Here is a 16,880-nt window from a genome sequence, read left to right as displayed (position 1 = left end):
AGGTGATCCAGTGGACATTGTTTACTTGGACTTCCAAAAGGCTTTTGACAAAGTCCCTCACCAAAGACACCTGAGCAAACTTAGCAGTCATGGAATAAGTGGAGAGGTCCTCTTATGGATCAGCAACTGGTTAAAGAACAGAAAGCAGAGAGTAGGAATAAAAGGTCAATTCTCCCAATGGAGGGAAGTAAATAGTGGGGTCCCACAGGGATCAGTATTGGGACCAATTCTTTTCAGCTTGTTCATAAATGATCTGGAATTAGGAGTGAGCAGGGAAGTGGCCAAGTTTGCTGATGACCCCAAATTATTTAAGGTGGTTAAAACACAGAGAGATTGTGAGGAGCTCCAGAGATTGTGAGGAGCTCCAGAGGGATCTCTCTCCAAGCTGGGAGAGTGGGCATCCAAATGGCAGATGCGGTGCAATGTAAGCAAGTGTAAGGTGATGCACACTGGGGCAAAAAACCCCAGCTTCAAGTATAACCTAATGGGATCTGAGCTGGCGGTGACTGAAGAAGAAAGAGATCTTGGGATTGTGGTGGACAGCTGGATGAAAATGTCCACCCAGTGTGCGGCTGCTGTAAAGAAGGCAAACTCCGTGTTAGGCATTATAAGAAAAGGAATTGAGGATAAAACGGCCAGGATTATACTGCCCTTATACAAATCTATGCTGCGAACACACTTCGAATACTTTGTATGGTTCTCACACACCTAAAAAAAGATATTGTAGAGCTGGAAGAAATGCAGAAAAGGGCAGCCCAAATGATCAAAGGGCTGGACCATCTTCCCTATGAAGGGAGGTTACAACCGTTGGGATTCAGCATGGCTCTTAAGTTCTTAAATCCCACCTGGTAGCTTAATTAGCCAGGTGTGCTTCGTCTCAAAGCCCCTTTGCAGCCGATGGCACAACCGTGAAGGGCTGAGTGCCAAAGTGCGCTCTGGAAACCGAGCTGACCTCCAACTGGGTGCCAGAGACAACAGTGGCTGGTCTGGAAAACTGGACCCTGCAGGCACAATGCCCAGGAGGGGTGTGATGCTCCTGTCATCAAATGGCTCCTTAAACAAGGAACCGTGAAAAAGCTGCCTCCAACTGCTGAGAACGGTACATCATTCCTCCTCCTTTTTCAAGTGGGTGGCCGTGAGGAGTAGAGGTCGCAGTGGAGAAAGGGCAGCAATGGCAGCAGCTGGACCTCAGTGGCTTGGGGGGCACCCCCAAGCTGCGGCTGGTCTCCCACTCCACTGATGGTGAGCTGTTGTGGACTTTTCCCACCATCCCAGCCAGGCTGTTTCTAGCTTGCTTTAGAAATCTCGGCTGTTGGGCCTTCTGAAGGTGGTGGTGCTGATGCAGGCTTCGAGCAAGACGGGTGCAGAGAGAGTACCTTTAGGGGAGGGGCCGTGGCTCAGCGGGGGAGCCCCCGCTTTTCAAGCAGAAGGGCCTGGGCTCCGGCAGCATCTCTAGGGCCCCCCAGGAAAGACCCCTGGCTGGAAAGCCAGAGAGCCCTGGCTGCCGGTCCATGTTGATGATACTGGGCTGGGTGGAGCAACGCCTGACTCGGTCTGAAGCAACTGCCCGTGTTCCTCCATGTTCCAGCGTGGCCCCTGTCTCCTCCCTGACTGAGCTGTGGGATGCAAGCAGGGCTGGGGCTACACTTGCAGGCCAACTAGGAGCAAGTTATAAAGATGGCTGGCCAGCTGGCCCCACTGCGTCTATGGCCCCTCTGGAAGTACGGAGTGGGTGGGCGGGCGGGTGATGGTCTCTCCCAAATGCAGAGGATTAAGGCAGGGCTGTGGGTCCCTTCTATGCTTGCAGAACTCCCCTGAAAGTACACCAGTTACCTAGGGAGGTTGTGGGCTCTCCCACACTAGAGGCCTTCAAGAGGCAGCTGGACAACCATCTGTCAGGGATGCTTTAGGGTGGATTCCTGCACTGAGCAGGGGGTTGGACTCGATGGCCTTGTAGGCCCCTTCCAACTCTGCTATTCTATGATTCTATGACCAGGGGACCCCAATCCTGCTGCAACTAAAGCTGAGTTCTGTGACCTGCAATGGTGATCAAAGCTCCAGCAGATTGGGGTATTTTTGCATGCTGTTCAGATCCTGCCTCCGTGGCTCACAGGAGAGGAGGGGGCAATGAGCTGGGCCCCGAAGCCCCGCCCTTTGGCCACTGGGCAGTCCAACACAACAGCCCCCTTCCCCTGATGACTTCCGAGGCTCCCTGGGCTTTGCCCACAAGCTATCAAGTCCATCATTGCGACACGGAGGACTAGAAGAGTGTACTTCCATTAAAAATAAATGCAGCAGAGGGAGGAATGCTGGGATTCTCAAGGTCCTGGATCCTGCTCTAGCCCCTTGCTCGGGATTTTCTGCCCTTGCACAGAATTTCAGGACCATCCAAAGCAGTGCCAGTTTGGGCAGGGGGGATATTTTGCTCCGGCACGGACTGGCTGAGAGTGAGCCTCTTCCCAAGGGCCTCAGGCAGCCACTCGGAGGCAGACGGCTGCCCCTTCCCCTGGATGTTTAGTAGCATTTCTGGGAAAGACTGGAGGGTCACTGACATTCCTACGGCGGAGCTGCTTCCCCACTGTGATTCAAAGGGGGGGGGCAACATTTGTCCCTGGATGAGTTAATAGGGAAGCCACCAGTGGCAGTTTCTGGCACGGGTGCGTGTGTGTCTGGGGCAGTTCTTGCACAATCTTGTGGGAAGTGTTTTTAAGGCCTCTGAGCTGCTTTTGTGTCACATTCTGCAGCCCAGGGGTGGGTTTAATGTGGCTTAGCCCTTTGGCAAGTTTAGGGGAGCTGGAATCAGGGTGACCTGCCTGACCTTTGTGGCACTGACCTAGAGTGCAAGCACCTTGCAACCCGCATCTGGAGGGGTAGGTGGGGAGGACCCCCCCCCACAAGAACAGCTTTCTATTGTTGGCGGCATGAGTGCCAAGGCCACCCAGAGAGCCTGACCTCGAGGTGGGCTTTCTGGGTGTGGTGCTTGCACATTGTCTGCGTAGTTCTGCCCCCTCCCCCCTAGTGACCTGTTGGTCCCTGCAGTAGTGCATCTACCCCTGGGATGCCCGATCACAGCTGGATTTTGATTTCTTTAAGTGTGGAACCCTCCCTGGAAGCTGTGGGGAAAGGTTTCCACACAGTTTTCCCCATCGGGAAAAGAGAACCTTCCAAGTAATAAAGAATGTCTTACATGTGATGCTTCAGCAGTCCTGGACACATGTTACCCCTGGACCGGGAAGCCCCAACTGCAAGGCAGGTGGTGCCCCTGAGGTAGGCAGACAGGTGAAATTCATGCCACCATGTGCCTGATCCTTTGTGAGGGGCGGAGTGGGTCCCGTGCGTGCAGCAGTATTGGCTCCTGGCCCTGTGGCACTTGCCTGTCTGGTGGCTCTGCCCCCACCCAGGGAGATCCCTCCTGTGTGGGGCGAAGGGGCTTGCTGGCATGGAGCGAGTGCCTGCCCTGCCCAGCGTGGCTGCAGGGAAGCCCTCCTGCACTCATGCAGCCCTTTCTCCTCCAACCTCCTCCCTGTCTGCCTTTGTCCTGCCCAGATTCACTCGGACTCAGACGAGGGCGATGGTTCCATCAAGTACACCATCTCTGGGGAGGGTGCCGGCACCATCTTCCTGATTGATGAGCTGACAGGCGACATTCATGCCACTGAGCGCCTTGATCGTGAGCAGAAAACCTTCTACACGCTGAGGGCGCAGGCGCGGGATCGCCAGACCGACCGGCTGCTGGAGCCCGAGTCGGAGTTCGTCATCAAGGTACAGGACATCAACGACAGCGAGCCCCGGTTCCCGGGGGGCCCCTACATCGGGAGCGTGGCTGAGCTCTCCCCCATCGGTGAGTCCCTGCGCGCTGCGCCCCCCAGAGCCCGCCTCCCACCCCCACGCCCGCGACGGGGCCTCTGCACCCTCTGCACTCACTCCAGTCAAGCAGAGCAGGAGCTTGGCATGCAGAAGGGGCCAGGATCATTCCTGGCGCCTCTGAGCAGGCCCTGGGGACCGGCAGAGCCTCCACTGCCAATCAGTGTCATCAGTGCCGGGCTGGATGATGGACTCCATATAAGGGCACCACGTTCCTTGGGCGTCCGCCTCTGCCTTGTGGCTTGGAGTCCACCTTTCATGACATTTATTTATTTATTTTTACTTTGGGGTGGTGGTGGAATTGTAATCTGCCTTGATTGTTTTTCCGGAAAGGGGGCATAGAAATGCTTTTAATAAATTATAAACAAAACAAATGCATTTAGAAACCTACTCAGAGTGGCAGAAAATCCTGGGAATTTGACAGCACTAATGCAGGAAAGTTTTATAGTCAAGCTTCACACAAGGCATCATGAATTCCCTCAAAATTTTATTTGTAGTGAGGGATCTAACAAACTAAGAACAAGAGAGAAAGAGAAAGAAATCCCCAGATGCACAAACACAGAACAGCAGTCTTAAGAATGTCGGACTGGATATGTTATTCCATCTCTGTCTTTATCATAACATCGACAACGTCTCATGAGTTCTCCTAGAGTGGTTTCCCTGCCTTGGAAACATTAGTGAACACTGTAGAGAGAAACAGCGGGGTCTGCAGGGGGTGTTTTGGGCAGGGGAAAAGAAATGGGGATGGGGATCAAGGTTTAGGGAGCCTGGAGTATTCGCTCTGCATTCCACGTTGTTACTGACCTCCGCTAACATAATGCAACTTTTGCATGGCTTGTATTTTGAACTGCAAGAATATTCTTTTTGAATTGCATATATTTTTTCTTGAAACTGCACGTTTTGTTTTTGTTTTTCTTAAAAAAAAGGGGGGCTGATAGTATCAAAAACAGGCCCATGTTTTCTGGCAGATCTGGTGACTGAGCAGCAACAAGGCCCGGGTACCAGGTGTATCTAGTTAGGTAGAACTAGTCTCTGGGAAATGCGGTTACCAGATCTACCTGTCTGTTGTTTCTCAGTAGGTAGACCTGGTGTCCAGACAATGTCTTTCCATGCATATCTAAAACCTTCATTTCTTGCCCATTGTTTTATATGTGATATTTTATATTTATTTATTTTATATTCCACTGCATAACGAAGTGTTTTCATGGTAGGCTATGGACAAGCTGTACATCTAGGAGCTATAGGAATGCTTTCCAGAAGCAGGAGGTGAACTGTGTTCTGCAGTCTAAGATTATGTTGTGTTGGATTCCATCCACATGGAGCACCAGGTCAATGAACAGCTGGATGGTTGGGGTGGGGTGGGGTAGCAGACCGCAAGTCTTGCCTGGAAATAAAATGTGCCCTCTTGGCCAGTGTATCCACTCCAAATTGATCACTGCGTGAAGACAAGGACTTGACCATGAAGTTGACTCAGGTGTTAGTCCATGGTTTCTGAGGAATAGGCAGTGGCTGGAGCAGACTTTGTGGTCTGTGATGTTGCATCTGGTCCTGGACCACATATCATGGAATGGAACATAGAGCTTAGCAGTGCTTCATAAGAACAGCCGCCAAAAGGCACAGATCACGGAGTTTAAGGGATGCAGTGGCTTCTACCATGAATGACGGACTTGGGACTGGGTAAGCCAAGGTGGAGCGGTGTGGAGTGCAGTGGAAGGGAGCTGCCGGAGTCTATAAGAATCGGATCCGCTTGTGCCACCACAACTTAATCTAGAAAGTCATAGAATCATAGAATAGTAGAGCTGGGAGGGGCCATCAAGTCCAACCCCATGCTGAATGCAGGGCTCCACCTTAAAGCATCCCTGACAGATGGCTGTTCAGCTTACTCTTGAAGGCCCCTAGGGTGGGAGAGCTCTTGAGCGCATCATTGAAAAAGTGCTGGAATGTTGCAGAAGCACTGCAAAGGCCAAATGGCATTATGAGAGACTTAAAATGTCCTTAATAGGTATGAAACGAAGTTTCCCTCTTATCCCCCTCTTAGATTTACGCTATGCTGTAGGCCCCTTGCAGGTTCAGCTTTGTAAACCATTAGGTCCTCTGCCAGCATCCCAAGAGATCTGGGATAAGCATCAGGTGATACCAGTTATTTATGGTTAATCGATTCAGTGCCCAGTAATCAGTGCATGGGCTCAGCCCTTCATCCTTTTTCCCTACAAAGATAATGGGTGTTCCCTCGGAAGAAGGTAGATGGTAGGGCTGTGCAAGCCTTGGGGTTCGGTTTCAGAAATCCAAATCCCAGCGGCCATTTCATGACGGAACTGCCATTTCACATGCACAGCCCAAGGGATCTGGTACGTTGGACAGATCTTACAGCTGCCAGGATGTGCTGCTTGGGAGGGAGGGAGGGGCTTACCAGGGCCCCAGTCGTGACTTCGCCGCTGTGATTGCCTGGCCGCCCATGTGCTTCAGGAGCCTGGAAACAGGCAGCCCGCTGGCTCCAGAAAACTAAAGGGCCAGGAGTGGACAACCAGTTCATTCTCAGGATAACGGGCGGAGTCTGTCCAGAGCCAGAAGCTTCTTCCCAGAGAGGCTGCAGTGATGTGCTTCATTATGTGGGGTACAGAGTGGGCTGCAGTCAGGGCCAGTGCCAGACTATTTTGCACCCTAGGCAAGGTGAGCTACTTTCACACACACTCCAAAATGCCAACTTTGATTTTTAAGAACATATGTTTCCTGGAAAAAGTAAGCACAAAACTTGAAACTGCTAAATTTATTTTAAAGTGCAAGAAATACGTCATGCCGATTATATGGGTCTAAAATGCATTATTTAATAGGAATATCACCTCCAAATCATCCCCCCAACTCACACGTGTGCGCACACACACACTCAGCATCACTCACTCCAAACAAACACAAGCATGAACACATGCATTAACTCAAAGACCCCATGCACCCCATTCACCCATGCATTCTCTCTCTCTCTCTCTTTTCTGGGAGTGTTCCGGAAGTCCGAATGTCCCTGGCTTTGCTTCGGCTGGGTGGGCACAAGGCGCCATCTCGCCTGCCCAGGCCCAGCTGAATCCTCGGGTCGGGCCGGCTCACAGCCAACGCGCGTGAGTGCTGCGCTGTGCCCGGCACCCCTCTTAGCTTGGTGCTCTAGGCGGCCGCCTGAGTGGCCTCTATGGTAGCACCTGCCCTGGCTGCAGTTCCTGCCACCCTGGCTGCAAAATAAAGGCCAGGAGGGAGCATTGCAAAACTGGTTAAAGGGCCCCTTTCAGCAAGGTCGGGGGCTGAGAAGCAAGAGCTGCTGTAAGTTAATCCGAACACGGAGAGCATTGCTGACTGAAGGCTGCTGATGGGACCTGCATCTGAGTAAATGCAGGATCTTGCCCCGGGGACAAGCTTTGTAGGATATTGATGGGGCATGTGTAGGGTGAAATTCTTTCTTCATCAACACAGTTAAAGCTGCAGAATCCCTGCCCTCTTTTGTATCTGGCCACTCTACTATAGCTAGTGTAGCTTTAACTGTTGTGATGGAGAGGGAATTTCACCCACTTCAATTGACACCTGCTGAAATTCCCTTTTCTACATTACTGTTAAAGATACAGGAGCCCTGTCCTCCTTTTCATATGGTCACCCTAGGCATGTGTTCTTAGCACCACGTAGAGCCATAGTTTTCCGTCCACTTCCAGTTAATTGTGGAAGTTCAGTGCCTCAGCTGCTAGAGGGCCTGAGTGTGAGAAGTGGAGGGGGGGCTCAGACCCACCCCCATTCCCTCCACTGGCAGCCCTTTGAATTCAGGAAGGGAACTAGGGGTTTGGAGAAATCAGAGGCTGGAGCAGTGTGCCTGTGTGGGCTCCTTGTGGCCAGGGACATTTCCTGTGCCACTCTCCTGGAGATCTTGAAGACCAGCTGCCTGCCTGCCTCCTTCACCAGTGGGGGTCCCTTATGGTGCAGCTGCTGGAATGCAAAGGCCTCTCCCCTCCTGTTGCCTGTTCTTCCTGGGGTCACCAGGGCATCACAGTGGAATCTCTTTGGGATTGGTTTTGTGGCATCACCACATACACAGCCTGAGGCTTTGATTGGCTCCTTTCAAATCTGTGGCGAGGTTGGCTATGCCCAAATGCCTGGGCTGGAGGCAGCAGGGTCTCTTCCTTGGTGGCTCCAAAGAATGCACTGCCACCTGTGGGTGAAGCTGGAAGGAATCCTCTGAAGGGCCCTCAAGGTGCTCCTTGGCTCTCCCCTTCCTCTCTCGGGCTTTCTAATGCTTGTGCTAACAGCAAACATCCTGAACAGCCATGGCCTGGCCGGGGGGGGGGGGGGGAGGCCGGGGGGGGGCAGTAGAGGCTGGTGGGAGGAGTGGGGAGGCCTGCTGGAAGACCAGCATGAGCAAACCCTTGTTCTCATGGTGCATCTTCCACCAAAGCAGCTCCTTTGCCATGGCAGGGCCCCCGAACCCACAGGGCTGCTGACTGTGCTGTCCAGGCACGAGGAGAGACCGGGGTGTCTCAGCAGGGGTGGGCTGGGGGGTTACAGCAGGGGGGCCACGCTGTCCGTCGGGTGGATGTCGCTGCTGCTGCCCCTCCTGCTGTGAGTGGTGCAGCAGGAGCCTCTCCCCGCCCCCCCGGGGGGCTTTTGTGATGTGGTGCTCTTACCTGGCCTCAGGACCAGACTGGAGGTGATGTTAATTAACTGAACGCAATTAAAATGCCCTTGTTGCTGCTGCTGTTTACATAGCAGCCAAGGGGAAACCTGGGCACTCTTGAACTCCCTGCCTCACTTGGACAAAAAGCACCTCTCCAATGTGGCTGTTTGCATTTCAAGGGCAGCCCTGCAGCCCTGCAGGAGACTTTGCTGGAAATGCCAGGAGCAGCTTCTTCCTGTCAGCAGATGCCGTGGCCCGGGGGGAGCAGGCCTCAAGGGCCCCTTCCTCATCACTCCCCACGGATCCAAGGCGGTGCAGATTTACAGGCGCATTCAATGCATCTGCCCCCTTGCAGCCAGCATGCTGGGTTTGACCGTCTGACAGACGGATTTGTAGACAAAGCTACTTGAATCAGTTGGAGCAATTCCAGACGTGAACTTTCTCCCACGGTTAGTCCCGGGGGATATAAGATATCTAGATATAGATATAAAGTCAGGGGGTTGAGAGCCTAAGTTGGATTGGTGGAGGGCTGCCCCTGCTGTGGTTCTAACTGGAGGCATCTGCTCCCTGCCCCCCCCACCCCGGCTGTGCTTTCCAACAGAAGGACGCTTCCATTGCAGCCCACAAGCTGTGAATAGTGTGGCAGGGGGTGATTAGTGTGATTCCGATGGGCAAGCAAGGCTCCTGGCAGGAGTGAGCCCCACCACTCGTTTTGGAAAGGAAGCCCTGAGCTCCTCTTGCGTGGGAAATGCAACATGTTGTGGGGGGGGGCACACTCCTGTGGTGCAGGGTGGCAAATTGAGGGCTGGGGCCTCCGTGCGGAGCAAGAGCCGAGGCCGGGATGACTTGGAAATTGCTTGCACTGACGGCGGCGCCTGATCACGGCTGATGGGAACACGGCAAATCAAAGGAGGCCGCGTCTGTGCCAAATTGGAGATCACAGGCAGGGAGGGACGTGCTTTCCCTACATGAAAGGAGGCGATTCCTGCAAATTAAAAGGCTCAGAAGTTGAAAGCGAAGCGAAGGCTTTGGAGTGGCGGCCACGTGCCTTGGCGGCCTGATTGCCATCCCGGGAGGCTCGCGTGCGGACGTGGGGTGCGCTCCGTGACCGGCGGAGCCCTGGGCGCTTGTTGGAAGCGGTTGGGCCTTCCCTTTCCAAATGACGGCAGATGTAGAAGAGGGGGGGGAGGGCAGCTCTCCCTGCACTCAGCAGCAGCTCCCCCCCACTCACACAGAGCCCAGCCCGGCTGCCAGGGGGCTCGGATGGAGTCTCCGCACGGCTCGCTGGCGAAGCTGGAGCCGACGGGAAGGTTGAGGGGAAAGGCAGCCGGAGCGAGGCACGTCTGGGAGCCAAGGGTGGTGACAGTGGCAAGATTTCACTGCCTCCCCCACCAACGTCCTTGTGGCTGCTCTGGGCTGGGCTGGCCACGTGGAGACCTCCCACTTCTGTCCTGCTGTTGCTTTCAAACTGCGACCTTCAACATCCATCGCCATACCCAAGCCTCCACATAACACCCTCCCACCCCGCCGTCTGAGGGCTCTGAGAGGCCGCCTCCTGCTTGCCCTCCATGACTGGTGCACCCCTCTGCCCCGTTGTGTGCCTCTGCCGCCTGGAGGCTGCTGTGGGGCTTTTGGCCCAGAGCAGCCAGGGCCTTTCCCTCGGAGCCGCTCTCTGCTGCCGGAGGGCCTGTACGGCTGCCGGGAGAGGGGGCCACGCTTTCCTCCTCCTCGCCCGGCCTGGTGCACTTGAGAGACATCGTCTTCCCAGGGACAGTTCACAGGCTGGCCGGCTGTGCCACCTGGGGCGCCTCCTGCCCGGCCTGCCACGGCGGGTGAGTGGGGCAAGGCAGCCTCCAGGGGGAGCTTGCTGCCAGTGGGAGCCTGCAGAGGCCTGGCAGTAGAGCCCACATGCCATGGGGGGGGTAGAGTTTCCACTCTGGGCTTGGCTCCGGGGTCATGAATAGCCTGGGCCACCAGTCTGTGGCTGATGGACCTTCTTGTTCACTTGCCCAGTCCATGGCTTCTTCGGGCCAGAGGCTGGTGCCCACAGCAGACCTGCTGGGTGTCCTCACATTGGCAATGCTGTCCAGGGGGAAAGGCCCCCAGGCAGGCCTTCTGGAGAGTGGCTTCCAAGGCGAGTCCAACCCCCAGCTCAATGCAGGAATCCACCCCTGCCTCTAGTGTGGGGAGAGCCCACCACCTCCCTAGGTACCTGTTTCCATTGTCGTACTGCTCTAACAGTCAGGAAGTTTTTCCTGATGTCCAGCCGGAATCTGGCTTCCTGTCACTTGAGCCCATTAGTCCGTGTCCTGCACTCTGGGATTGTCAGGAATAGTTCAGGCATGGCTGTGGGGTCTGGTACCTTTTAGCTAAGATTTAATTAGAAGTGGTCTGGAAGGCTTTGGGCCTGATTGGCCTCTGGAACGTTACAGTCTGTGTGAATAGATCTCTGAGCAGAACTGTGGGAGTGCCCCCACTCCCGGCAAATTACTTGCTTGCCTCAGCCTTGGGAGAGAAGCTGTGTGTGAGAAAATGATAGCGAAAAGGTGGGGGGTTGCAGAAGGATCGCCCAAATTGAAGCGTCATCTTGCTGGGCTGAGCAGTGGGGCCCTGTTTGGACAGGGGCCTTGCTGAATGGCCAAAGCCCCCGTCTGCCAAGTGGTCCGGAAGAGGCCTACTACGCCTCCCTTTTTAAGCTGGTGCAAAGGTGAGGAGCCTTCGCTAGGAGCATCTGCTCTGCATTCCAGGAAAACCTCCCTGTTTGGATCCATCATTGTGTGAGACTCTGAGCGGCACTCTGCACATGCTCCCTCTTAAGCGGAACTTTGGATTACTAGGAATTTACCATGGAAGGTGCTATGAGGTTTTTCATAGACTTCCCCTCTCGTTTGCTGTGGATTGTCTGCCTTTGTCTGTGGGCAGCTCAGCGCACCGGCAGACTGGGTCTGATCATCGATCGTTGGACCTCCTCTCCTCCGCCTGGACTCATGCAGCGAGGAGTCGCCCCTGCGAAAGCTGTGGCACGGAGCTCTGCCCGTTTGAGGGTTCACCTTTCCCGTGATCTCGTTTAAGCCTTGACCACGTTCACTTTGAGTTACCAACGTACGATCCGAGGTTGGACTAGCTCCCTTTGGGTGGCAACGGGGAAACCACGTTGATGGGGATCTCGTCACGGTAGTAGTGATTAGCTTTTGACCCTTCTGGAATTTCTTGCAGCTTATAGCTACTACTAACCATCAGCTGTTCGATTTCTGAAGTGTGTAACCATTAAGCATTTGAGGTGGGATTGCCTCCAATAAAGAAGTCTCACTGATTTGGGTGTCCCGTGTCAGTTTGCCAGAACATGTGATGACCTGAGGGACCGGCCGGCCTGACGTGCAGGAGTGTGGCCTGTTTTGGCCCGAGGCCTTTCTTTGCAGGAAAGCGGATCCGGCCCGCTGTATGATTCTTTGGCCCTTCCCTGGGCGCCTGCTTTTGCTGTGTTCCTGAGCAGAGGCAGAGCAAGCCAGGCTTGCCAGATGACCTTGGCTTTCCAGGGATGTTTTTTCGCCCCCCCCCCCCCGGCTTTCCTCCCTGCTAGTTCCTAGCATGTGTTTGCCTTGTTGATCGCTGCAGTGAATGGAGGGGCGTTTTTCTCTGATCTGTCTGCCTTGATTTCATTTTCAAGGTCTCTTCCCTCCATGTTAGACACTCATTTTGAACACAATGTGGGCATGTAGAGCTGTGGCCGTATTTTTTAAAAAGGGGTGTGCATCGTCGTGGCACACTCCTCCTCCTCCTCCTCCTCCTCCTCCTCCTCCTGCTCACCACAGAAACATCTCGGCCATTTTATTGCCTTCTCAGCTGGCTCGGCTACGCTTTGCGGTACCACCTGCCAGGCGCCCTCCCGTCAGTGCTGTCCCCTGCCCATGCCCTGTTCCTGGCCTTGGCCTACGCTGGCCCTTATCAGCCTCAAATGGGTGCTGAGCTCAGGTTGGGGCCTCCCTCAGGGCAGGGCGGAATGGCGTTTGGGTTGCAGGCAGAAGCCAGTGTGAGCTTCTCAGGATGTGGACACATGGTTTAAAACCACCGCCATAGATGCTCCACTAGGACGTCTTCCAAACATTAGGACAAGTGCAAACAAGTTGAAGATGATGCCCAGCGTGGCCAAAGAGCTGAGTCAGGGAGGCTCCGAAAGGGATGGAGAGGTGTGGGTTTTTTAAAAAAATAATAATCTGGAAAAAAACAAGGAAAATAAAAGGAGACTCAAAATAAGGTGGCCCCAAAGCAGTTTGGGAAGCAGATTGGTGAAATCATTCAAATACCAAAGGGAATATTATTTTAAAACATCAAAAGTGAGGAAATGAGCGCAGGAGGCTGCTTGGACCACCAATTTTGTGTCATTTTGGGTGTGGAGTGGGGTGAATCCTGGAGGTCTGCTCATGCCCTGCTCAGCTGGTTGGTCGGTTGGTCTGCTGTGGGAGACTGGCTGCCCTTTCTGCTCCCTGTGACGTTGCTCTGGGGACGTGCGCAGGGTGGGCCGCCCTACGTCTGCCTTGGCGGGGCGGGGGGCATTTCATTTTGAGCCCCATCGGCTGCTGCGCCTCTCATGTCCTGGCATGGCTGCGTCCACCGCAGCGCCGCAGCTGGGGGCTGCCTGCCTTGGGCCTTGCCGTGTTCCTCTAAATCCCCTGTATTGATTTAGATAAAGGCAAGAGAGAAGCTCTGTATTAGTGAGCGGCAAACACAGGCGAGAAAGCTTCACATAAAACAAATCCTTCGCGGAGCGCCATCTAAACGGTCTCTGGGGGAGGCGAATCAGGCCATAGAGTAAAGCCAAGCCAAGCCCGGCAGAAGCCAAGCCGCTGAGCCAGGCGGCGCTCCCGGAAACCGGGGGGGTGGGAGCGGGGCGAGGGGGGGTGTTGTGGAGCTCAGTCGGATTCCAAGGTGAAGCACCAGCAGCAGCGCTCCCCCAAGTGGGACTTGTGCCAGCCCAGTCCCCAAAGACAGAGGCTGGGCTTTGTGTGAGAGACCGGGGGGGGGGGGGCTTCTGGCTGCTGCGTGGCGGGGGGCTTCTGGCTGCTGCGTGGCGGGGGGCTTCTGGCTGCTGCGTGGGGGGGGGCTTCTTCTCTGAGCGCGCTTGTTCTCTCCGGTGTCGAGGGGGGCATTTTGCCATGGCATTCTGAGGCTCCTGTTTTGCCCGTGCTCTCCAGAATGGTTCAGGAATGCTCCTGTCCTCTCCTCTTGTAAGTGGTCACCTGTGGGGTTGTGCTGATCCAGGATCATGACACAGAAGGGCACAAACCTGGACGCTGCGCCAGAGGCCTTGGCCATCCTGGGCCAGCCCTGGTGGGACCCATAAGCCAGCCCCAACCGAGTCTTTGGGCCCAGGGGCCCGGTACTTTGCCAGATCAAGAATCCCCACTTGAGGGGGGAGAGATTCCCTGTTCTCATCCTCTGGTGGGATTTCCTCAGAGAAAAGCTAGCTGGACTCACGTTTGTCCTCCACGCCAGGGCGGACGGAAGGCTGCCTGGCCTGTTGCAGGGAGAAGGAGAAGGGGATCCCAGAGGGCATGTGGAATGCCCCCCAGCTGGCTCTTGTGGAAGGCGGGGCCGTGGCCTGGGCCCCTGCCGGGCCTTGGTGCTGTCTGCCAAAGATAATGGCTGTGCTTGCTTGCTTTGTGGGTGGCCCAAGGTGGCTTTGTGGGGGTGGGCTGTGGGGGGCTGAACTGGGTTGATTCTGCCAAATAGGGCCACGCTGTGCCCCCCCCCGCCCCCCGCCCTGGTGCTTGCGGCTTCCACTCCAGCAGATGCCCCCTTGCAGCAAGGAGAGCGGCCAATTTGCTCCGACTCGTTAAGTTTTATGCTGTGCTGTTGCTTTGCGGGGCCTCCTGGTGTGTGCTGGCAGGAGGGGGGCGGAGGCGGCCCGGTCTTTATCCACTTTACGTGCCTAATTATCTCTCTGGATGGGGGAGGGGACCTGGGCTTTTGCAGCTCATTACAAATGTTTAGCGTTTATTTATTGTGAGTGAGCGAGAGCCGCGTTTTATGGCAAGGACAGATGTGGCCAAAAGAGGAGGAGGAGGAGGAGGAGGAGACCCCCTCCCTGGCCGTGCCATTAACCCCTTCCTCTTGTTGGGGGGAAGGGCACCAGCAGCACATGTGGGTTCTGATGGTGGGGAGTGGGCAGGAAATGCCCCTCTCTGCTAGCAGGGTGGGGTGGGGGGTTCCTGCCTCCTTGTCTCTGACCACGGCTCCCTGCCTCCTCTATCCGCCTCTCAGTTCAGAAAAAAAGGGGGGGCTAGCGAGGAGCCAGGGCTGCTCCTGGGTTTTGCAGTGTTTTGTCTTGGGGGAGGGGCCCCTCTCAGACCTGTGGTTTTGGGGGGGGGGCAGAACAGGGCACGCTCTTGTTTTCCTCCTTGTGCCAACCACTGGGTCTTTTCCCAGCCAGGGTTCCCTTTCTGGGGGAGCAGCCGCCTCGGGACGCCTGGTTCCCACAGGCAGGGTTGAGGAGGGCCCCTGACAGCCTGTGGGGTTTCCTCCGGAGGAGGAAAAATGGATGGGGACTGCCCACGCGGCCGCTGCACTTTGCCCAACCCGGAGGTTTCTGCCCAGGGTGCCAACCAGCCACTGAACACCGATGTGGAGGCAGGCAGCACCAGCCGGCGCCCCCGTCTGCAGGAGCGTCTGGCCGCCCAGACCTTCTCTGCCCGGCCCCAGCACAGGCGCTGAGCTGCAGACTCGCTGCGAAGGCCACGGCCGTGCTCTTCCGTGGGGTGTGTGCGTGTGGCCAGGCCAGGTGTGTGTGTGCCTGGGTGAAGCAGGGGGTAGGGGGGCACAGTACAATGGGCAGAGGGAATGGTGAAGCCCCCCCCCCCCCGTTCTGTGTCTGCTCTGCTTCTTAGGAAGCTCTCTGGGGACAGTGCAAGGTCTCGCCTGGCCCTAAGCCCAGCAGTCAGCCCACCCCCACCCCCACCCCCACCCCGCCCCCTTTGGCCTTAGCCAGAAGCTGAGCCAGAATTGCCCCCCCCCCCCAGTGAGACATTGCTGCGTGTGGTCAGATGTAGATTGCTGGAAGGAGAAAGCCCCCCCCCCCCCGCAAAAGGCTGGACTCTTGGGAGGTCGCCTTCTGTCTCCGGCGGCACCCGGTCTACAAGGGTCTGCGTTTCAGGGCTGTTGTGTTGCTTCCTTGATTTGCATTTAACGTTTTTACTGTAAGTCAGGTTGGGATGGTTGGCCTGAAAAGACGGGATAGAAATACATGAAGTAAACGAATTGCCTTCTTGTGTGCAGTATTCAAAAGGGAACTGATGGTTGTGGTGTAGGGATTGTACCCTGGACGGCGGCCTAAAACCCCACGGGCCGCAAGATCTGTAGTGGAGCGGCAGGCGCTTTGCGTGCAGGAGATCCCGGCATCAGCCGCTGGCACCCCTACTCCCAAGGTCTGGCTGACCGAAGCCTCCCCCCCACCCCCCCAGCAGCTGCAAGGGCCAGCTCAGACAAGGAGATGGGGTAGTGGTGGTTCTGTTCCTCCGGAGGGGTGGGGCTGCGGCTGGGGCTGTCTCACCAAACATGCCTCGATTTTTGTAACCATGTGGTGTTGCTCTAAGTGGGGTGAACCAGGCCAGTCACAGGGGTCCAGCCAGCTTAGAGGGCTTCTCGGAGGGGAGGGTCTGAGCCAAGCCAGAAGGAGCAGACTGTGCTGGGTCCCTTTAGCCCCCAGCTGGCTCCGTCCAGGGCTGGAGCCCACAAAGCAGCTTGAAGGCGTGGGGCGGGGCTGGCTCTGTGCCCGCCCACTGATCAGTGGTGCTGGGGAGACTGGCAGTGGTCAGGTCTGGGATTGGCGGAGTGGAGGAACCGCCAACTCCCCCCCCCCACACACCCCGAATTGGCTCCAGCTTCTGAAGTGTAGTGGAGGCTACAAGGAACAGGGCCTTCTCAGTAGTGGGGCCTTCGGAGCTCCCTACTCCTGCCACTTTGTCAGCCCCCTCCCCCCGCCCCACCAGTGCGTTTGGAGAGCTTTGCGCGGAGTCTGATTTGGCTGCTCTTTGGCTCTGCTTCCTACATCTCTGCTGTGTTTTAAAGGCCGATGGTCCTCCTGTTTCAGAGGAGCGTCAGCCAAGAGGGGGATGGAAATATCCCAGGGGACAGCTGTGCCCGCTGCTTCCCTGGGGGGCTGCGGGGGCTGATGGGCTGCCCGTACTTCCTGGGTGGATGCCACTGCCTTGCGGAAACTTTGGGGGCTGCCTTCTCCCCCTCCGTCCTGTGGACCCTTTGCCTGTTCCTCCCCCCCCTTACCCACCTCTTGCTCGTCACGTCTTGGGTCCCCCTTTGTCAAATTGAACATGATGTCAAATTAGGCCCATCGTGGGGACAGTCAGAGTGAAGCAGCCTG

At 55.9% G+C, this 16,880-nt stretch overlaps 1 protein-coding gene across 1 annotated transcript in view; it reads left to right on the top strand.

Annotated features, from left to right (window-relative positions):
- Positions 1-16,880, top strand: part of CDH22 (cadherin 22) — a 77,085-nt gene that overhangs the window by 9,489 nt on the left and 50,716 nt on the right. Inside the window, exon 2 of the mRNA XM_063147518.1 lies at positions 3,547-3,841. Coding sequence (XP_063003588.1) covers positions 3,547-3,841 — 295 coding nt within the window. The remainder of the gene's footprint in view (positions 1-3,546; positions 3,842-16,880) is intronic.

This window comes from Elgaria multicarinata, chromosome 1, assembly GCF_023053635.1.
Source record: "Elgaria multicarinata webbii isolate HBS135686 ecotype San Diego chromosome 1, rElgMul1.1.pri, whole genome shotgun sequence".
Lineage (NCBI taxonomy): Eukaryota > Metazoa > Chordata > Lepidosauria > Squamata > Anguidae > Elgaria > Elgaria multicarinata.
This window is presented reverse-complemented; position numbering and strand designations above follow the sequence as displayed.